Source organism: Eulemur rufifrons, chromosome 7, assembly GCF_041146395.1.
Source record: "Eulemur rufifrons isolate Redbay chromosome 7, OSU_ERuf_1, whole genome shotgun sequence".
Classification (NCBI taxonomy): domain Eukaryota; kingdom Metazoa; phylum Chordata; class Mammalia; order Primates; family Lemuridae; genus Eulemur; species Eulemur rufifrons.
In genome coordinates, this window is record NC_090989.1 from 101,941,863 (window position 1) to 101,965,720 (window position 23,858).

General features: G+C 39.3%; 1 protein-coding gene across 3 annotated transcripts in view; it reads left to right on the forward strand.

Moving 5' to 3' along the window:
• VEPH1 (ventricular zone expressed PH domain containing 1) overlaps window positions 1-23,858 on the forward strand; it is a 207,599-nt gene that overhangs the window by 57,245 nt on the left and 126,496 nt on the right. For all 3 annotated transcript variants that reach the window (XM_069473045.1, XM_069473046.1, XM_069473044.1), the window contains exons 5-6: window positions 7,246-7,412; window positions 15,540-15,749. In XM_069473045.1, coding sequence (XP_069329146.1) covers window positions 7,246-7,412; window positions 15,540-15,749 — 377 coding nt within the window. The remainder of the gene's footprint in view (window positions 1-7,245; window positions 7,413-15,539; window positions 15,750-23,858) is intronic.

A 23,858-nucleotide genomic window follows, 5' to 3' on the forward strand; every position in this document is an offset into this window, starting at 1 on the left:
GGTGGCACTGCGGTAATGGGAGTTCCCCTGAAGTTGCGGGGGAAGGGGCTGGGTGGGAGGGCGAGGGAGACGTGGAAGTTACACAATATTAAACCGTAAAGGTTTACACTGCCTCAGATTAATTGGAGGAGGGTCAGAGGGGAAAGAGGAAACTGGGCTTCCACCTTCCCCTTGAGGATTAGCTGTTATAACTTGAATTGGTAACAAAGAGGGGTAAAGGCCGAGTGGGTAGGGGGAGAGAGAATTCACCCAGCACTGACATGTGAAGGCAAATCATCATTTCAGCATTTTGTGTGAGCTCTTATTTCACAACCCTTTATGTACAGAAAATTTTTTTTTTCACTTTTCCTTTATACACTGTTTTGCAGGTCTAAGCTGTGAAAATGACTCTGAGTCCAAAATAAACCAACATATTAAGCATTTCTATGATCCTAGACGCCAGGTCCATTCCGAGTTATCCTTTCTTTAATCCTGGAGTTGCAACTGTACTTTTATAAACACATCTTTTTAATGACAAACAGTATAGTACAACTGGGTAAACCTAAAATGGGAAAGAGCTGGGGAAAAGGAATAAACTGATTTTTGGTATGCTTCTTTTCATAATATGGTATTATGTAGATACTATATTATTCTATGAGGCTTAGAGGCAAGGATCATGTTATAAAAGTAAATTTAGGGATTTCTGCTTCTGAGAATATTTAGAGGTCTGTATCGGCTGAAAACTGTCCTGTACAAAGCACCGAGAAATATATTTACATTTTAATAATAAAAACTTAAAAGGTACAGATGAGGTCCCAATGAAGTAAGGGAACTATCTGGGGGCCAAAGAGAGGAAATCAAAAACAGAACAGTAAGCCCATGAGTGGATGCTAGGACTACTCTGGAGGGGGTGAAGAGGTGTAGGGTTATTAGTTCTATCACCACCACGTGTTCATGACCACGTGGGAGCAATGCTTGGGCTCAGAAAAGTGAGAGCCTCACTAAAACCAGGACCCTCAAAGGGTTATATATTAGATTTCACTAGGTATTATCTGACTCTCTGCCCTAGCACAAGAAAATAGGAAGCAATCATGTTTCTCTTTGAATTCTACGAGGTCCCTAAGAGTTTGTGACTTTGGCCCTCCCCTCACACATATTTGGAATTTAAATATGTACTATCTGCCACAGTAAAGAATGAATTCACAAAGATATTTAATCACACGAGGCAACAGGCCATCATAAATGAGAATCAGCAGAAACCAAAAAGGATTAGACACCCCTCCCCAACTACTTCATTTATTTAAAATATCAGCTAAAAACTAGAAAATAAGTGTGTTTAAAATGATTTAAGATCTAAAGAAGTAACTGGAAATATGAGAAAAGAATAAGAATAAGAACAAGACATCAAAAAGAGAAAGGCTAGGTGGATTTTTTAAAAATAATCAAATATAATTTATAGTTAGAATTCTAAAAAGCTCAAGGAATGGATTGAATGGCAAATTAGGCAAAGCTGAAGAGAATATTAATGAACTGGAAGACAGATATAAGATGTACTCCTTCTATGTTCAGTAAAAATACACTAAAATCCTTCCATTGTTCAGAAGGATGATAAATAAATTAATTTTTTAATTTTGCTTTGTTCAAGAATGTTTGTTGGCTGGGTGTGGTGGCTTATGCCTGTAATCCTAGCATTTTGGGAGGCTGAGGTGGGAGGATTGTTTAAGGTCAGGAGTTCAAAATCAGCCTGGGCAATAGCATGACCCCATCTCTACAAAAAGAAAATAAAAAGCAAATAGTGGGGTATTGTGGTATGCATCTATAGTCCCAGCTACTTGGGAGGCTGAGGCAGGAGGATCTCTTGAGCCCAGGAGCTCAAGGCTGCAGAGAGCTATGGTGATGTCACTGCACTCCAGCCTGGGTGACAGAGTGAGACTTTGTCTTAAAAAAAAAAAAAAAAAGTTTGTTGTAATTTTAAGAACAACCACCAAAACCCAAAAGGAAATAGATACCCAAATAAGGGAAAGAGAGGGAATTATAAAAAAAAAAAAAAAAAAAAAAAAAAAAAAAACTTGATCTCAATAGAAAGCAATGAAGGAGGAAAGAAAATCACAAAGCGAAATAAAAAGCACAATGTAATGTGGTAAAAATAAATCCAAATATGCCAATAATAACCATAAATGTTAATGAAACACAGTTTCCAGTTAAGAGACAAAGGTTTTCAGATAGCGATACTTTAAAAATCTAGCTGTCACTTATAAGAGCTACACATAAAACATAAGAAAGTAGAAATGTTGAAAGTAAAAAAATTAAAAGGAGGGTATGAGAAGAACATGCCAAGGAAGTGCTAACATAGAGATAATAGTATTAGTCAAAAATAGACTTAGGCAAAAGGGGATAATTAAATTATGATAAAAGAAACACTTTAACAGGAAGATATCTCAGAACTATCTGGTAACATAGTTTCAAAAAATATACACCAAAGATTGACAGAATTATAAGGAGAAGTTGACAGATCCATAATCATGGAGGGAGGTTTTAATATAACTAATAAGTCCACCCCATCATGACTGATCATTCAAATGCCAAAAAAAAAAAAAAAGCCGCTAAAGAATACAGAAATTTAAACCACATAAAGTTTGATATTTTGAAATATATAGAGCACTGCCCAGATGGTTTGATACCATGTTCTACCAAACACTCAAGGAACACATAATCCCCATCTTATATAAACTCCTTCTGAGAATAGAGTGTGCAGGAATGCAGTAAATTCTTTTTATACGTCTAGCAAGTGTGATACCAAAAAGAGACAAGGACAGTGTAAGAAAGGAAAACTGCAACCAGTCTTATTTAAGAACATAAATGCAAAAACTCTTAATAAAGTATTAGCCAAACTCATTAATAATGCATAAAATACATCATGTTTATTTCAATACTGCAAGATTGATTAAATGTTACAATTACATTAACAGTTTAAAGGAAAAGAATCATATGATCATGTCATCAAATGAGAAAAAGCACATGGTAAAATTCAACACTCAATGATCAAAGTAGGAAGCAGACAGGAACTTACTTGAACTGACAAATATAAACTTCAGATCTATAGAAACAGATAGATATGTAATTTTAAATCCCTGGAAACATACTCTTTAAAAACAGGAATAACACAAGGATACCTGTAAACATTCTTTCTATTTGTCGAAGTATATATTGGAGGTCCCAGCCAGTAAAGTAGGACATGAGGACACAAGGAGAAGAAGTGCAAACAACGGGATGGAAAGAAAGAAACAAAGCTATTATCAGTCATCATGAATTGATCACCTATATACAGAAAACCTAACAGACTCAAAAGACATTATTAATAAAAGAATTGAGCAAGTTTTGTTGGATTTTAAATCAATATACAAGAATCTATTGCTTTGTTATTAGCAGATAAGTTAAAATTTTTTCATTTACAGTAACAATATCAATTTAACATAAAATACATAAGGCACAGCTAATTACAAAACTTTATTGAAAAACATAAAAAAGATCTACACAGAAAAGATAAATCACGTTCTTGAATGAACGGGAAGACTCAGTTTAACAAAGATGTCAGTTATCCCAAATTAGTCTATATATTCAATATGGAAAAAAAAAAAAAAACCCAGTCTGGTTTCTCAAGGAAGTTGGTAAACTGATACCAAAATTTGTATAAAGCAGCCAAGAGTAATTTGAAGAAGTAAAAGGTGAGGAAATTTTCCCCATGAGATATAATGATTTTTTGTAAAGTTGTTGTAAGTAAGAAAATGTGGAACTGATGAATGGAGAGATAGATGTCCAGAAATAGAAATTAGAATTAGGAAAACCTGGTATATGAAAGAGGTGTTGCAAATCAGAAGAGTAACAATTGACTCCTCAATAAATGGTGCTGGAACAACTATTTATGCTCAAAGAAAAAAATATAATTAGATTCCTTCCCTATATGGACAAAAGCAAATTCCAGATGGGTTAAAGATGAATACCAAGAAATAAACCATATTGATTTTAGGAGAAAATATAGGAGAATGTTTTTATTAACCTAGAGCATGGAAAGATTTTTCAATAACAAAAAAAAGCTATAAGGTAAAAAATTCAAAAAAAATAAACTATTTTAAGATTATAATTTAAAATTGATAAGCCAACAAAAAGAATGGTCTCCAGAAAAAATAAAAAATTTCTACAAATTAATAAGAAAGTAAGCATCCCAATAGAAAATGGGCAAAGATATAAGTGGCCAAATTACAAGAGAGGAAATGACCTGTAAATATATATAAAAAGAATGCTCAGCCTCACAAGAAATTAAGGAAGTAAAAATTAAAACAAACAAAAAAATGAAATACTATCTTACATCCCATCAGATTAGCAAAAAACCAATGTCTCTCAAGACTAAATGTTAGCAAGAATGTGGAGCAACAGAAACACTCATGCTGCTGGTGAGAGTGTAAATTGTCATAATCTCAGTGGTAGGCAGAATAATGGTCCCCCAGAACCTGTGAACAGGTTATGTCATATTGCATTTCGGATAGGATAATGTTGCTATACAAGATAGGGAGATAATCTTACATTACTCGGGTGGGTCCAGTGTAATCATAGCGTCATTAAAAGTGGAGAAGAGAGGCAGAAGAGAGAATCAGAGGGAGAGATGTGATAACAGAAAAAGGAGCAGAGAGATACCATGTTGCTGACTGTGAAGATGGAGGAGAGGCCACAAACCAAGAAATACAAGTGGCCTCTAAAAGCTGGAAAAGGAAACAGATTCTCTCCTGGAGGCTCCAGGAAGAAACTCAGCCCTGCCAACAACTTGATTTTAGCTTAGTGAGACTCACATCAGACTTCTGAACTACAGAAATATAAGATAAGAAATATGTATAACTTCAGGCCATTAATAACAATTGCAATAATTTCTTATGGCAGCTATAAGAAAACTAAAACAACCACTGCACAAAGAAATTTTGGAATGTCAAGAAATTCATCTCCCAGGGACATATCCACTACTTTGCCACTTAATTATGTGGTCCAGGGACCATCAGCATCACCTGAGAGCTTGTTAGAAATTCATATTCTCAAGTCCTGCCTCCAACCAGGTGAATCAGCATCTATGTTTTAACAAGATGTCCAGGTGATTTCTAAGCACATTAAACTCAGAAACACTGCCCTAGGGAATATCTGCCACTTACACATAAAGAGATAGGTATTGTACCAACTGTAGCACTATTGGTAAAAGCAAATAATAATAATATCAATAATATGATGTCTTTCAACCATAGAGTATATGAATAAATTGTTGCATATTTATACAATGGAATACCATATACTATGAGAATAAATGAAGGAGAGCTTTGTAGAGATAAAACTTCAACATAACATTGAATGAGAAAAAAATATATTACAAAGGATATGTACAGTATGATGCTATTTATATAAAATTCTAAAGCAGGCAAAAGAACACTATAAGATGTTTATTGATACACATGTAATTAAAGTGTAAAAACACTCATGAGGACAATAAATACTACCTTTAGGGTGATGGTTGCCTATGAGGGGAAAAGGAAACGAATGGGAAGGGAAGTAATTATGGCACAAGGTTAAGTTTTTACAAAGCTAGTTAGTGAGCACACCAGTGTCCCTTACATTATTGCCTACATTTGTCAGATGGCTTGAAATATTTCATAATTAAAAAGACTATATTAGTTATGAGTGGAATTTATAAGATTTCTACACCCTGGTGCGTTCATCAGTTTATAATTCAAAAAAAGTTCTTCCTCATTTATTTTTGTATTACTTGATTGAAATTGTAGTCAGCTGAAAATGACTAATCTGGTATTTTCCCTTTCAAGGCTCCCAGGGACTTTAGTGAGTGTTGTACCAAAAAGCCTTACATCAGTTTCCTGTCTTAGATTCCAACTACTGTCCCATTTAACATAACTTTTTTCAGCAATTGATCAATATGTCCACATGACTAAGTTCTACAGCATGTTCTGTACAAATTGGGTATTACATTAAAAATTCCTGATCCTTTAAAGAGAAGCTCTTAGTAAAAATAAACAGAAAACAAACAATATAAATTGTTTAAAATTAAATTGTTGAAAATAAATACTGATGGACACAACATTTTTTGAAAGAAAACCTGAAATATTTTCACCGTCTTTTACTGTGTGGGCATGTGACTAAAATTTGTTTGACACTAATTGTATGAACCACATGTGGAAAAAGCAATTCTCATTATTTATTGTCACCCAAATATGTTCAATTTGATTCAAAATCACCCTTTCACTAAATTTAGATATTGATATTCTGAAAATCCTGGCCTTCATTCTTTTAGAGTCATTTCTAAATGTCTTTTATATATGGGCATGTTGCCACTACTAATGAAAGCCCACATATGTGTAACTCCTTATTCAATTCTTTCTGTGTATGTCTTCTATATACAAAGCCAGATTTAAAGTAAAAGTAAAGAGAGTCAAGGAAATTCTTGTTCAAGAAATCCCTAAAAACCAATTCCCCTGAGACATTTAAGTACTTGAGAGGATTTTGAGAAAAAAAAAATCCATACCATAAAGTGATAAGCAGATGTTGCCCATATGTTGTTTGCAGATAAGTTCCTATAGCTAATGTAATATTTTTTCTTGAGGTTTTGCCATTGTAAAATCCAGTTGTCTATACATGTCTTTGAGGCAAATCACATATGACAAACAAGCTGAGCATAAACTTCCCTAGAAATAGTGCAGAAATTGGGGATTTAAATTTGCATTGTTGGCTTTTTAAACTATCGATAAAAATAAGGCATAGTTTCTATAAGTCGGTTGTCTAAATCATGCCTCCGTATGTCTCAGGAATGTGAATATTCCTCTGCACTTTTTTTTTTTTTTTGGTTCAGCCTCATTTAGGTTCATGCTTATGGCACTGCTTAATTTTCATTTAATCATCCAAATGTTGTCTCTCATTACGAATTCTTTATCGGAACTGTTTCATTTTAAGGGTGTGGTCTGGTTACTGTCAAAGTTCCTCTATCCCCATGGTGTGTTACTCAGGAAAGTGTTTCATTAAATAATGATGCTGATCATATCATAAAATATTTTTTATGAAATCAGTTTATATTATGCTTTAGTGATATTTTTAGCAGAAAACTTGGCCATCAGTCTCTGCTATTTAATGTGTAAGTGCTAAGGTTATTGCATTGACAATAATGTTATTTCTATTGCTCATGGGCTGATAAAGTCATCATTCCTTTTATTGTTCCTTCAACAGGTAATGTCATGTTGTTGAGGGTGCTACCTGCTGTGTATGAAAAGCAGCCTCAGCCAATTAACAGACACCTGACAGAACTCCTGGCCTTGATGTCTCAGCTGGGACAAGCAGAACAGTACCATCTACTACGGCTTTTGCATGTAGCAGCAAAGAGAAAACAAATGGAGGTAAAAAGTACATTATGTATGCAAATTTTGCCTCAGGGGGAAGTAGGTGTCATGAAGTCCCACCAAGGGAGTAGCATCAGGGCCAGACCCAGAAGAATGCGGCGTAGTTTTGTGCAGGTGACACAAGGTTGGGAGTCCTGGACATTGGAAAACACGCTTCACAGGAGGCTTCAGGGGATGAGACCAGGAAGACAGGCCAATGCCCGAACCTCACCCCCAGAGATTTTGGTTCAGTAGACCTGGGGTGGGGACCTCAATTCTGTCTTTTGAACAAGTGTTCAAGTGGTGCTGCTGCTGTTCCTCCGGGGATCACATGTTGAGCACCAAGGCCAGAGCTTGGGCAGAGGCCTGGGGACCTCTATGTTCCCAGTATGCATCTTTGTTTTTTCCCTTAAAACAATATATTGTCATTATTTTTGCATGTGTGTCTTATTCAGTGCACTGTAAATTTCTTGATGTGCACAAGCCTCATGCCTACATATTCATATGTACTCCATAGCATAGTGCTGAGCACATAGCAGGAGTTCAATAAAAAGATTCAAAGAGGTCTTGTCAGACTCCTGGATACAGCCCTTCTGTGGCTGCCCAGAGACTCAGGACAGGGCTTATGAGGCCATTTAAAATCAGGCCTCTGATCACTACCTGGCCTCATAGGGCCCCTCTAGCCCCAACACCTTGAACAACTAGAGTCCCCGGAACTCGCTGATGGGCACTCTCTCCCAGGCACACATGCTATATTCTCCACCTGGAATGTCCATCCCTCACCACTGCCACCCTCTCTTGGCTGACTATTCCAGTCCTTTAGACAACAGCCTAGATGTCACTCTCTTGCCAGAAATCCTCTCTGCTGCCTTCTTTCCCCTAGTCCCTGCCATGGCAAATTTCATATTGTGATCAATTTGTCTGTGCGAGGCTCTCCTTCTGGACCACTTTGAGGGGATACAAATGCTTAAGAGATGAGAACTGTTTTGTCCACCACCGTGTCCCCACTGCCCAGCACAGTACCTGGCACACAAGTTCCTTCATGAGTATTTCTTTACACAGATGAGTTAGTATTAGTACTATTTGCAAAGATCTTAGTCATTCACAAAGGACTTTTTTTTTTTTTTACCTCTAATAGCTCTTTAATCCTGCCAATAACTCTATGATGTGTTATTTCTTCTTCATTTTACATCAGCCAAAATGGATGCCCTCCGAGGTTGACCACTGTCACACAGGTAGTAAATGGTAGGACAGCTCCAGGATTTTGAAACCAGGCCCTCTGACTCCCAGCTGCCTCCTCTCTTGGCCTAGAGAAGTCACTGAGCAGCTTCCACTTAAGAAGGGTACAGGGGGGTAGTTCTCCCAGTGCTGGCTCCAGTGGGTGGGAGTGAGGGGGGCAAAAGGCACTAATGGTGGCTGAGCTCATACCATGTTCCAGGCACTGTGTGGGCATTGTATATAGACATTATATCATTTAATCCTCACAACAGCTTTTTGTTTTATAAATGGAGAAGCCTGAGTACAGAGAGGTTGAGAACAGTGCTGGTACCAAGTGACTCAGTAAGGTGGTTTGTCACACCTGCCTCGTCTTCATCTCCCCTCTAATCTTCATATGGGCAATGTCCATGTCTCCCCCTGGCCATTACTGCCAGACTACCCTCCCTAAAACTGTCCCGTAGAGATATCCTGGGCTAGGTAGGTCACATTCCAAAAGCCAGACAGGTAAGAACAAGCTACAACACAAACCCAGTCTAATTCCAGCCAGTAAAATCTTTGACCCCAGCTCAGTAAAGAATGGAGGCTATAGGGCTGTGGTTTGTGGAGCAAATGGGAGTTCCAGAGGATATAGCAGAAGGAGAGGGAGACAGGACAATCAGAGGGTGAGCTAGACAAGAGAAGGAGGAGAATGAACAGAATGAGGAGGAGAGGGTGAACGCATATTCTGGCAGGTACTATGGGTGCTGAGTGTGGATCTCAGAACGAAGAGGCCAGGGTTTCGGAAGCACCTATAGTGATGTGAACAGACCCCACCGTGTGGGATCCTAACAAGCAGGAAGAAGCTGAAACAGGGGAACCACTGCCACAAGCAGTGAGATATGAAACTGCCTGATTCATCTCCTCCCTTGCCCCTTCCTTAAGTAGGCAGTGGGCAAGGAGGGCAGGAGGAACTATGGAGAAAGGGTTTATTGAGAGAGAATAATGAAACAAGTGGCAAAAACCAGAAATGCAGACTGCAGCTTTCCATTCATTTAAGTCTAGTTAATTTCATTTAGGATGACATAAGGAGCTAAATAAGGAGATTTTTGACCCTGTGAAATTTGAATTGAAGTGGAAATTTTATTCTGCACAAAAGCTTCGCGGATGCTCTGTAACTCAGAGGTAAACTGAGTGAGTTCTCCAGTGAGGGCAACATGCAGGAATGTCTCATATTTTCTTGAAAGCCCTTCTCAATACCCACCCTCTGTAACCAGCCATACCAAGGCTCTTCAGAGATGGACGCTCAATAGTTAACCCTTGAAAGAACTATTCCTCTACATAAAGCCGACTAGTCCATGAGGTTGCAAAGATTGTGTAGCTTTAACATCGCACACCTGTGAACTCCAGGATGTGGCTAGGTGAGCAAGTGGATCCCCTTCCTGCATCGTTGCCCTCTGGGCATCCCACTTTTCAGGAAACTATCCTTCGTAGATGGAGGGAGGCAGTTCCTGGTTAGTGATTTGGGGTTGGTACCTCCAGAGAATCCTCAGGATCCATTTATAGGAAAAGACTGGGTGGTCAATTTTCCAAGTGGCCTTTATGAGAATCAATTCTGTATTCTTGGCTGCCATAATGATGCTGTAATCCGGCCAACAAAAGGAACAGAATTTAGGAACACATATGAGCACATCTGTTATTATCCCCAGGATGTGGACTTCTAGCCCCAAGCACACAGCAATGAGTGACAGAAAGTGGCAAGGGCAGCCCTCCACTGATGGATGCTCAGACCCAGAGGGACTGCTTTTGTGATCGGGTCCCTAAAGGAGAGAGTCATTTTCTAGGATTTTTTTCTCATCAGTGTAGAGCATTCCTATTCACATACCTAATCCTACAGGACCTAACATAGCATCACCAGGCTGACAATACTCAGAGGTCACTTTTGGTATTTACTTAAAATAAGACATCATTTACAGAACATTAAGAAGATGGAGTGCTGGAGTATATAGACTGTTTTGGAGCAGTCTTTGGAGCAGAACCATGGTTTTTGGAACATATAATATTTCTCAGTATGATGGGAATAAGTAGTAAAGGAGAGCAGCATTTTGTAGATTTCTAAAGATTAATAGATTCTTAATGCTAACTAAACTAACTAAGAGAGAAAATTGGGCCTCAAGACTAGTAAAAGAGAAAGTCTGAGTGTGTATGTGTACTCTACCTTTTATTCCATACATAAGAATTTAAATGTCATTTGCTACCATTAAGTTGTGGCACTGTTTTTAGTTGGCCAGGGGAGATGTATCCATAAAACTTCAATGACAAAATGCTAAACCTGTGAACAGCCTGCTGTAGGAGCACAGAAGAAAAAGTGACTAATTCTGCTCAGGAAAAACCAGAGAAGTCAAGCCTGGGGCCCTGCCCTGGGCTACTTGCTTTTGAGGATTCTGTCCTGGCTTCCTCTACTGGTGCCCCTGGTTCCCACTCGCCCCCTCGCCTGCTAAGATCAGGTACCTGGGACTTCGGAATTCCTTTCCTAGGTACCTCAGTTTGCTTCCAGGCTTGTGAAGGGCTGGTCCCTGGGTCTGTTCTCCTGAGAACAAGCTGGCCAACAGCTGACCCCATATTCCTGAGGGTGGCCTAGAGGAGCATGCATACGTGGGCTGGGCATTCACATTCAGGGCAAAGCCAGAGGTAGGAAAAGAAGAGAAAGGGTGGGGCAAGGAATGAGGGGTGGAGAGCATCTCTCCCTATTCCCTCTACCCCTCTACCAAGGCCAAAATTTCTAAATTCAAGTCAAGTATCACAGATTGTTATAAGGTACATTTGTCAGGTAGGAGGATAGCCATTTTACATAGCTGCTGAATATTTGGATGTGTGGTATGGGAGCCTCTGCTTTTACTCTAGCTCCAGGTCCTGCATGTGTTAGGATGGGCTGGAGAGAAGGCTTCCCAGAAGCAGAGATACCTGAGATCAGATTTGAAAGTATGAGATTTGTGTCCATGTTCAAGCCACTGTGGATGATCAGTGCCATGTAGCTGGGTCATGGAGGAGGAGTGATGGGCATGTAGGCCCATCACTGAAGACCCTGGAATGCCATGGCATTGGGAATGCCATGGGCCATGAGAAATCTTTGAAAGTCTCTAAAAGAAACTTGATGTGAACAGATCAGGCCGTGGGAATGATGACTGGTGGCAATGAGGAAGCTGAACAGAAGGGAGAGAGACTTGAGGCGAGGAGGCCAGTTCAGCTGCTCTTCTAGCAGTCCATGGGATGGGGTTTCAGCTTCTCTCTGCCAACCAACTAGGTTATCTTAGTGGCTACTCTGCTGTCAGCAAACACAAGGCTTTCCCTGGGACATGAAGCTAGATCCCAGTGAGGAAGCACTGAAGACACCAGCCTAAAGAAATGCCCTGTGTTTGGAAAATAAAACTCCTCCTAATCCAAGTAATCTACCTAAGGCCCAAAACACTACTTTTCTTTCATATGTGTGATAAACTTCAAGAAATATTTATCTTTTCTATCACCATCATGACAAACTTTGGGCTATTAGGAATTCAGAGTAATCAACTTTTGTTTAATTTGTAAAATTGCTATTCCTTACTTTACATTATTCAGGGCTTCTCTTTGCTCTTTGTAGAAATTAAACTGTGTTCAGGTGTATGTATTTGCCTTGAGTGAGTAAGCCTTCCTGCTTTCTTGATTGCTTGCTGCTCGCTCCCTCCCTCTCTCTCTCCCTCCCTCCCTTCCTCCCTTCCTTCCTCCCTTTCTCCCTCCTTCCCTCACTCACTCACTCACTCTTCCTCTCTTCCTTCCTTCATTTCCTTTCTTCTTCCTTTCCTTTCCTTTCCTTTCCTTTCGTTTTGTTCTTTATGGGGTGACAGATAAAACACATGCTGTGTGGCTTGGGATGTATGGCTGGATTTAAATTAAAAAATAAAATTGGCATGACTAGAAGCACATGTCACAGAGACCTTGGTGTTCCAGGAATAGGACCTGAAGAATAAGCGCTGGGAAATGGAATTTTTTAGAATGGGGAAGGAAATGTGTAAGCATTTTCCATTCTAAAAAACTCAAGTTAAGTGTGTTGCCCTCACCCAGAGCAGCTGGCTGACACTTCTGCTGTATGTGCCAGGGACCTCTCCTTCTTCTGAGGACATAAAATCGCTCCTGAATGCACAGGCAGCATTTATAGAACTGGCCATTCATATATGCCATTCACCAGAAACTGACCCTGTGCTTTCCTCCAAAAGTACTAGACATGAATATAAAGTCTGAATCTATATGTAGGGTAATTTTAGTTAGCTCGAAACTTTCTTCTTTTATATCCCTGTTAGTCATGTTGTATATGACACATGACAGTATATATGTTTAGACACTACGTACAACTTTTCAACTACTTTGGGATGGGGGAAATATTTTATTCAAATGACACCCTGTAAAGTCATTTAAAAATTTCCTTTCTTTGATTTGTTCCTCAAATACTCATTAACTCACCTCTGGCCAGGCTCTCTACTAGGCATTGGGTATACAAAGGTCTACAAAATAGACATGATGCTGACCTTGTAGAGCTCTCAATCCTGCCCGAAAGACAAACATCTAGATCAGCAGTAAGAAGGAAGCATGAGAAGGAGCTGCTCAGAGCCACTTGGGGCACAGCAGGAGCTTCAGCAGAGGCACTAGACTGAGAGGAAAGAGGAGAGGAGTTGAGAATGGCTTTTAAAGGACACAACAATTCATCTGAGGCCTCAAGAATAATTAGGAGTTACTCCAGCAAAATAGGGGAAACAAGAATTCCAGGCAGAGTGAATCACGTGAGTAATATCCCAGGTACAAGAGAAAACTTAGCGGTGCAAGAGAAAACTTTGCAGGGCAAGAAAATGTTTTAAGAATTCAGCATTGTTGAAGTGTGACATATGGTGGGGTCTGGATGGGGAAGGGTGGAATGGGAGAGGGGGTTGAGTATGGGAAGAGGGACAGGAGTCAGGTCAGGGAAGGTAAGACGAGTTTCTGTCTTGACAGCAAGGGCAAGTGACTGAAGGGTTTTCAGAAGAGAAGGGACACCATTTTGACCATAGGGGGCGAAGAGATTGGGCAGGCAAAACTGAAGGCGGGTAGACAGGTTAGGAGCCTGTGGAATAATCTATATGCAGGATGCCTGGGTCAGTAATATCAGCTTCATGTCCCCCTAAGAGAGGCCTTCTCTGACCACTCCCCCACCTCCACCAGCCTAAATTAGGGCCCTGAGACCATCTCTGACAGATCCCTATATTAAAATTTATAATTGTGCATTTCTGATGTAACTATTTGTTTTACTGAATGTCTCCTTTACTAGAGAGTGGATTATTCCATGATGGCAGAATCCTGTCAGACTTAGCATCTACAGTAGCACCTTGCAAATAGGAAGGACTTCATCGATATTTGTGAATGAGGGAAAGGATAGATGAATAGAAATGGAGGGGAATGGACAGAACTGTGGTACACTTGGGTTGTGGAATCAACAGGACTTGGTGATTGTTCATGTACGGCTGCTGGTAAGGGACAAACAGTAGTAGAGAGTGACTCCCAGATTTCTGGCTTGAGTGGCCAGGTGGATAATGGTATTGTTTATGGAGAAAGGAGACACTTGGGGCCAGAGGGAGTGGTGGGAGAAGCAGGTTTTTGGCAGGGGGTAGATTATGAGTTCAGCCTTGGGCAGATTGAGCTGGGCATCAGATTTGGTTTTAATACTGGAAGCTACATTTAAAGTATTCCTTACCAAAAATGTAACAAATAAAAAAAGCAAATCCATAACAAACAAAAGAAATAAGCATAGCAGAAATATAGATGAGCAAATCTTTTTTACTTTTATTGTTCACTTTCCACAGTTTTCCCTTTATAGTTCTTTTATTTTAGCAGACAAACAATTCATTAAATTGTTTGTCAGTATGTGACATATTTGTTTATTAACATAGTGACCCCATGGCCAGGCATTGGTGGCTCACACTTGTAATCCTAGCACTCTGGGAGGCTGAGGTAGGAAGATCGCTTGAGGTCAGGAGTTCAAGACCACCCTGAGCAAGAGTGAGACTCTGTCTCTACTAAAAATAGAAAAATTAGCCGGCTATGGTGGCAAGTACCTGTAGTCCCAGAGACTCCAGAGGCTGAGGCAGGAGGATCACTTGAGCCCAGGAGTTTGAAGTTGCTGTGAGCTAGGCTGGTGCTGCAGCACTCTAGCCTGGGTGGCAGAGGGAGACTCTGTCTCAAAAAAATAAAAAAATAATAAAAAAAAAAACATAGTAATCTCATTCCACATGAGTTCCATTTTTTAATATGAATTATTTCATCTTTGTATTCATAAAAGCATAATCAAGAAAAAAATATTAAATAGGGAAATACAGTATAAATCATTTTGCTTTAATAATTTTGTCTTATTAACATTTTGTGACCAAAATGGAAAATTGAAGAAAATGTGGGAAATCTTTCCTGCTTTCTTATTTTTATTATTAAACATTTCTAAACAGTATTTCTCCAACTTGAGGCTTTGAGTAAAATCAACAAGAATCTCATGCATACTTATATTTTCCTTTAAATTATAGCTTTCATGGTGGTTGGAGGAAATGTAGCATTCCTGATAAAGATATATGCATCAAAACTTGATTTATGAGTAGAAGCATTAAAGTATTTTATAAACTTCACTCTTCCACAGCAGGGCATAGATTTAAAAAAAAAAAAAAAAAAGAAAGAAATTAAAATCCCTGAAGATTTTATTGTAAATTTTAGATTCCACATTTGGGAGATTTGCTTGAGTTCCAACAAGGGTACTTATCCCAGAATGTGTTGCATTCAGAAAATTGGAAAATTGAAGAAAAACATTTTGGTCACAAAATGTTTGCTTTCAAAATCAATTCTGACTTAATTAACTTTTCTCTTTATTTCTTCTTTCTTCCTTTCTCCTCTCTTCTCTCTTTATAGGTAGTTCAGAAGTGTATTCCTTTCCTCATTGGGCATTTGAAGGATTCAACCCATAATGACATCATCCTAAACATCCTCATAGAGATAGCAGGTTATGAACCAGTAGCTTTAAACAGTTTTCTTCCAATGCTGAAAGAGATTGGTGAGAGATTCCCCTACCTCATTGGACAAATGGCAAGGATCTATGGAGCTGTTGGGCATGTGGATGAAGTAAGTTTGGCTTTTTTCTTTCCATTTCCCTAAATTCCAATCATACTTAATCTACAAGCTTTGGGAATTCTGAAAGTTCCCATTTTCCTTCCAATCCTGTTGCATAGACAATATCCTCTGGGTCAAGGTGGCAGGGTTATATGGAAGGATTAGAAAGTGAGGATTTTATTGCTGGAATGTTACTTGAGGAAGGAGGAGAGTTAAAAGGAAGAGAGCACTATGATAGATTCAAGACCACTTTGTAACAACAGCAGCCAGTAAAACAGCTTTATCTCATTTCTGGTTGCAGTTTCTCTTAACTCAGGAGACCATCAGTAAGCACAGAATTAGGTTTCAGAGACTACTGGTTAATGAGAGCCCAGGGCTATCCTGTCAATAAGTGCCTGGGCTCCATATGTTTTGAGCCCACTGGATGATGTTATTTAGGACATTGAAATAAACCTTCATGGATGTTTAAAAGTACTAGCCTAAATATTTGCATAATGAAATCTTTCAGTAGAGACAGCAGGATGCCTTCTGAGTTCATAGGGATTAGGCAACTAAGAAAGTTTTTAGAAATTCAGGTTCTGAAGACGTGTGTCTCTCCAATGATTTTATATTAGGATTTTGGATTTTTATCTTTTAAAAATGAAAGCAAATATATAATTGATCAAGAGAAGATTTTCTCTTAATCAACTTACATATAGCATAATTAGCTATTAGATAAATCATATAAAATTGTCCATCTTTTAAAAGTGATTTCACAATTCATCAAGTTCAACCCCTTGATTCTGCACTGGATAAAATTAAAAATCAGAAAGCTTATGTGACTTACCCAGACTCAGACTGAGTGAGTTAGTGACCAAGTTGGAATGAGATTTTTGGTACCCTTGGTATTCACTTTCAAATTTTGTCTTAAAATGGATCTTTGGTGCTGTTTTATTTTATTTTTGCTGAGAGTTGTGGAGAGTTCCGTTGAGTCCTGGGTTTCTTCTTGGCAGAGAATCTTTCTCTTCTGGCTTCCCAGAAGAAGGCAGGAGAAGGGAACTCCCAAGCCTGCACATGTCAACATGAGGGTGGATCTAGAAAGGGAATTTATTTCTTTGGTGCAGACATGCTGCTTAGTATAATCTCTTTCTGTTCACTGCTGTTAGGAATGTCTCACACCTGCTAAGGTCTGTCTCTGGTAGCACTTTCCCCTACCTGTCACCTTTGCTGCCAAGAGGACCTGCTGGTATGCCCAAGTGTTATTAGGCCAACTTCAGCTGGCAGCCATTTAACTGAATCTGCTGACTTCGCAGATCTTTGCAAGGACCAAAAAATTCAACCTCTGAGGTGTGAGGCCTGGGAATCTTTAAAAAGTGTACTCTTTCTGTACTTTAATGATAGTTCTTTTTGTCACAAATACATTTATGATTTATTAACATATAGTAATGCACATTGGAGTTGACTAAACTTCCCATGGAAAACATAATATGTAAAAAAAAAAAAAGTCCAAAACACTAGCCACATGCAATCTAACCACATGCAATTGTGTCACTGTAGGTTTGGCTAAGGCTAGTTTGAAAGAGTGGTCTGTTAGGCCACATTTGACATCCATGAGACTCTCAGTGGGTGCAGGGAAAAAGAGAGGTGGATCCAAATAGCCTGAGAAATAAATTATTTCAGAATTCAAATTTATTTGCTTTTTTCCCCAAAACAAACAAATTGTTCTGATGGTCTGATTCACCCACTCTTCACCCCCAGCAGAGAACAATTGTAGATCAAATAGTTACCAAATATATCTGGATATCAGGATTACATGGGAAGCTTTTAAATAATGTCTTGGGCCCCATAGAATACCTGCTAAATCAAAATCTCCAGGAGAGGTAACCAGGAATCTGGATTTATGGGAACCAGAGTAATTCTGATGCAGCTATTTGTGGATCAGCATTTGGAAACTTCTGACAGAAAATATTTAAAGTGTTTTCTCTCTTAGATTTAGAATCAGGCCTTGCCCATCACCCATACTGTCCTCTTCTATCAAGGCATTGCTAATCAACTGACAATTTTCTAGACTACTGGTAGAGCAGTTTAGAGTTGGTTTGGCTGAGAGTAACAGACAAATCCAAAACAAGAGTGACTTAAACAAAGATGGACATCTATTTCTCTCACAGATAAAGAACTGTAGAAGACAGTCAGTCTAAAGCGCCGTATTTCAGAGACGCAGGCTCCATCTACCTTGTTGCTCTTCCATCCCTGAGCACACCAGACAGCACAAGGCTTCCATTTCATGATCCAAGATGGCACCAGCTCCACCTATCTTGTCAGAATTTCAACCATCAAGAAGGGAAAAGCAGAGAAAAACTCTTCCAGACAGTCAAAAACAACCTTTATTTACCTCCCATTGGCTAAATAAAACAAAGCTTAGCATGACCATGTCTAACCACAAGGGAGGCTGGGACATGTAGCCTGGATTCAGGTTGCCACATGCTCAGCTAATCAAGAAAGAAGGGTAGGAAAAATGATGGAGGACAAACGGTCTCTGTTGCAGCTGGCCAAGGCATTTCATTCTCTGGATCTGTTCTCTCTTCTCAAAAATAATGGCTTTACACTGGATTAGCTCCCTTCTGGCTCTGATATTCTTTGATTCCATTATTTCATTTCACTTAAAATTGGTCTAATGAAATTACCTATAAGTGTCAGGCAGTCTATTTTGCTCAGATATAATGCCCCTTCCTATTCATTTCTAATGCCTAAAATATTACTATTAGAAAGTCCTTTTAGTTTTAAGAAGTGCTAAAGTCCAGATGTTCCAAGAATCATTGTAGTAATCTAAGCAGCTAGTAACTGCTCAATTTGAGTGACTTCGTTCAACTTTCTAAATAAAATCTGATGGAACAATATTCCTAAAGACCAAAACCAATAGGCAAAACATGTATATATGTATATTTCTACCCAACCTCTTTCACAAAGAAACATTAAAAGGTGGGCATGAGAGAGGAAGTCCAGGGTGGGGTCCTGGGAAAGGAAACTGCAATAAAGAGAGAGCAGCAAAAATTTTGCCCTGAAAAAGCCCCACCACTTTCTGTGTGGAGAGCTTGCTCTATGGAAAGGCGATGGGACTCTATGAGACATGGGCTTTTTGCAGTGTTTATGATAAGACAGCCACAGGACCCTGGTGATATTTGGCCCACGGATCCTCTCTCTCATCCTATTCTGATCTCATCTAAAAATTGACTTAAGTTGACATTTTTCTCTTTAACACAAAAATAAAACCTTCAGTTGTTTTCAGGGGTTCAAAGAACCAGGTAATTTCGTTACTGGGATTTAAATGATTTTTGAAATACAGAAAAGTCAATCTAACTTTGAGATGCTCCGATTTTTGAAATGTACAATCTGTGACTGATTGGACCCGACTGTTAGACCCCTCCCTTGTTTCCTGGCTTGCAGCAAACCCCATGGTTTTTTATCTTTAAGAAGAAAAGGGGAGTTTCCTGTGGGTATACAATCAGAGATAGCCACGGGGTTAGTCAGCCCAGAATCACATAATTGGCTTATGCCTCACCTTCTGTGCTTGCATGAAGCCAGGTGTAAGAACTGCAGGGCTGTTTATTGGGAACCAAGCGAGTGTGCCTGTCTTTCAAATCAGGGCCCATCTGGGTGGGCAAACTGTTTTTAACAGCTTGATAGCAGTGTCACAATTTTTCCATCTGTATTACACCCAGAGTTGTATGTGTAAAATGAAAAATAAATCCTACCAATTCTTATTTTCTCTATCTCCCAAATTAACTCAGGGATCTTTTTTGCCCAAACTTAAATGAAGTCATGTTTAATAGCCATGTAGTGTTTGTGTCACTATGGGAGGCCATGATGGCTCACAGAGCATTTCCAGATACGTGGTGGCATCCAAAGCACATTTATTGAATACGAATGCAACTGGAAGGACCAAAGGGCAGAAAAAATTGCTTCTGGAGCAGTTGATGAATTGTTGCCCTTGAGGTGCACCTTTCTGTCCAGTTAAGGTCATATCCAGTTCTTCGTAATGTCAGGATTTACCCCACTTCTGTGGTATGCTCAGGTGAGGCAAATTCATAAATAAGAAATAGTATTTTATCAGGTATGTCCTAAATGTAGCAAAAATGCATGGTTTCTTTTGTCTTTCTCAAATAAGAAGATTGCAGTGGAGACCTCTCAGACAACACAGCAGAAATGATTCCCTAGTAGCTCCTGTGGTTTCCCCAAACATACATCCGGATAATTCATATAAAACACTTCACACAGTGCCTGGCATGTAAGTGTTTGATGAAATTTCAACTAACAATAACAATAAAATAGCAGCAGCAATACAATAAAAACCTACGTAGCTGGAAAGAGCCAATGAGAGAGGGAAAAATGCAAGTGGGATCCTACTTCCTTGCACAAAGTCTTCTGAAGCCTGAACTTCTGCTTGCAGGTTACTATCTGAACTCCTTGGCTTGGCTACAGCTTCCCTCTCTAGCTTCAGCTCTTACCTGCCCAGTCTGCTCCTGCCCCCTACATTCTGTCTACTAAGGATTTTACATCTTTCCCTCAACACACTTTGCTCTGATGTATGTTATGATCTTCATAGCCTATTCTGTTTGGATAGTTTTTACCCTCTTCTACTTATCTCTCCTGACTGAGCTCAAATCTTACCTAATCTGTGAGTTCTTCCCAGCCCCCTTAGCCAAAGTTGGTCACCACCTCCCACCCCCACCGCTGTCTATACTCCCATATATGATCACTTTGGTGATAACTCAAATGTCATACCAACTGTGCCATGTTGTAATTTGCGAGTTCATGTCTATTTCTCCTCCATGAGTCTCTGAGCTTCCAAAGGAAAGAAATCACATCATATCCAGCTGAGTTTACCTGTGCAAAAAGAATGAATGAGTACTCAAAAGTACTGGTAATTGAAGGTTGGATTCTCACTTGAACTTTCTTTCAAACGTGTCTCTGCTACCTATTCTAGGTGGCATAATTATAACTTAGAGAGGAGAAGGAAATATTAATGTGGCAAGAGCTGTATACTTCTGCACCTATACAACTTATCTCTGATGTCTAGTAGGTGAAAGATGAGAATGAGGTTGACAGGGGAGCATGGGCTCATTATCCAGAAAGCATATGATGAGGCCTGGCCATCCATGATTCTAGTAGATCCTGGCTCCTAGTAGGTGACATAAGTGAAAAGTGAAACCAAATGGATCATAAAAAGAGGTTTTTAAATATGAGGCATCAGCAGGCAGCAAATTGGTTGAAGTACAGGTCCACGAAGGAACATTTACCACTGTAGACTGAGCAGTGATCACTACCTTGGATATGTCTGGGCAAGATTCCATCACTTGAATGAGCTGGCTTATGGTAGGGGCAGCCATCCAGTATAATATGCTGACTAAGAGCATGGCCTTGGCGTCAGACTCAGCCACTGACCAGCTATGTGAACTTGAGCAAGTTCCATATTTGACTCAGTTTCTTCATCTATAAAATGGGAATAGTGATATTATTCACCTCATAGGTTTGTTGTGAGGATTTAATGAGTTAAACCACGTAGAACAGTGTTTAACAAATGGTAAACATTCAATAAATGTCAACACTTTAATACTTTACTCATTGTTGCTTAAGGCTTTCTTGTTGCTTTTATTTGTATACAAGCTGAAACTTGACCCTAACAGACTGAAATTAGGAAAGATGGCAACTAGATAAATGGCTTACCTTGTCCCTGCTTCTGCAAGGAAAGTGGCTGAATGGATGGGTGTATGTGGGACAAATCAAAATTAGGACAGACAGAACTGGAATGAGGCACCATAGAAAACTGCATGTATCATTAAAAGTGGAAAGAAGAACTGACTATAGCTTTTCTCTTTTTTAGGAAATAATGGGTTTATGTTGATTTTTTTTTCTCAGGGTGGAATATATATCTGCTTTATATTACAGAACATCATTCCTGGGGGGAATAAAAATAACAAAAATAATAAAGATCCATTTCATGAAGTTTTATAATTTAAAATAGGCCTTTTTTCCTTGGGGCCCTGGAAGTACATTGCTTTTCACAAAGGGCAGGGGGTCTTTACCTCCCCACCTATAAAAACAGCTCAAATAGGTTTTCGGCAATTTTTTTTTTTTAAAGTCTCATTAATGAAATCTGAAGTGGTTTACATTAAACCCAAGCCAGGTTGACGTTTCTTGTCCACGCAGGATTGAAATAAATGTTTGTTTCAATTTTAGAGGATTTCATTTTTTTTATTATTTTCTTCCCTCATTAGACTCTCTCAGCCATGCAGTGGTCTCAGCCCACTTGTGCGGGTATTATTATAGCCCTCTTTCCTAACATGGGTCAACATGGAAAATATACTATGTTAGGAATGGCTTTGATATTTTTAAGAGGCAGACTTGAATTCATGCATCTATCCACCTAAGTCTCAAATAAATGAACTGAAACAAATTTTAGTTTAATGTCAAATTCACCTTACTTTAGGATCTGGCTCATTAGAAAGCACATACTAGTGTGTAGCATGCTCTCCATCACCATGTTTTGTCCCCACTCTGTGAAGACCTACAAAGCAGCAGACTTATGGTGGAAACAGAGATGTGGTGCTTAAAAATGCACTTACAAATGATCTCATAGCACATGGAAGGATGCTATGGCCACTTGTTTTCCTTAGCTGAAGACCAACAGCCTGCACCTGTGAAGAATCAAATGCTGTGCCCCTGAGTGCAGCCACTGCCATTGTGGGTGTTAAATCCTGTGCCCTCTGCCTTGTTTTTCAAACTGGCTGGAACTTGCTGGCCAAGCACCAGGATGTATTTATTACATCCTCTCTGGGCTCAGAGTCATGGAGACTTTTTAAGTAAAGAAGTGACACACATCTTGCCCAGGTCACATTTCTGTGACATCCGGCAAGCCTACAAAAACACTTTCATGAGGAAAAGGAAAAGAATGACAAAGGCAACTGAGAGAACCATATTACTGTCCTCATCCTGACTGTTGAATAACATCCTGCGAAATGGGAGCTGGATGGATGATTTGCACATTTAACTTGCAAATCTAGACTAAAGATCATGGGGGCCATTCTACAAGAGGAACGACCTGTGACTTAAAACCACAATTTCTCCAGGGATGATGAATTTTTTTTTTATTTCATCTTATTGTTATGGGGGATACAGAATTGCAGGTTACATACGTTGCCCATGTACCGCCTTTCCCCCCAAGTCAGAGCTCCAGGCGTGTCTGTTCCCCAGATAGTGCGCGTTGCACCCTCAGGGATGATGAATTTAATTAAAACTTTGATAGGCTCAATGGCTTTGGGGATTCATTTTCTCAATCATTTGTTGGTTCCAGGTGGATGCTACTTATTACTACAAAATTGTCATCAATTGGGGAAGACTTTTTTCCAAAATGAAAATAGCATTATTTTTTTATATTGTAAAAAGTTTACATGCTAGCTGTAAATATATAATACTAATAATAAACTTTTACAAAGTGTAAAGAAAACAAAAACAAATTTTGAGAATATACAACTCTGTTTTCAAATAAGAATGCTGATATTGCATATCCTCCCACCACCAAATGACACAAGGTTGAGTTGCTGGTTTTTCCTGAGTACAAGACCCAGTGCTGGTGATGGGGACACAGGGAGGAAAAAGACATGTTCCCTGCACTAGAGGAGTTCACAGTGAACGGGGGCAGAGGAGATGTACAATCAGAATTTAATTTGGTGCTTGCTATTCCTGACTTTTGAACTGGACCAAGAAGGAAAGAACTAGCCCTGTGTGTGGGAGATTTGGGAGAGTGTTATAAGTTTGGTTGTACAATGAGAGGGTTATGTCACGGGACGAGGAGGAAGGTATCCGCGGAGAGGTCACATCACATTCAGTGGCCATCAGCTGGGAAAAGGCCTTCAGTCTTCTAGAAACCACGAAGAGTTTCAAATGCCTGGAGCATAAGATGAATAATGGAGGGGAGGGAGAGATATGGGGCTGGACAGTGGACTGGGGCCAGATTGTGAAAACTCCTCATTGATTCACACACAGTTCCTGCTTTCTACCTTCTCTCTCTCAGCTGATTCATTACCAGGACCCAGGTGATCTTGGAAGAGTAGCTTGTTTCCCTTCATAGTGCCGACAAGTAAA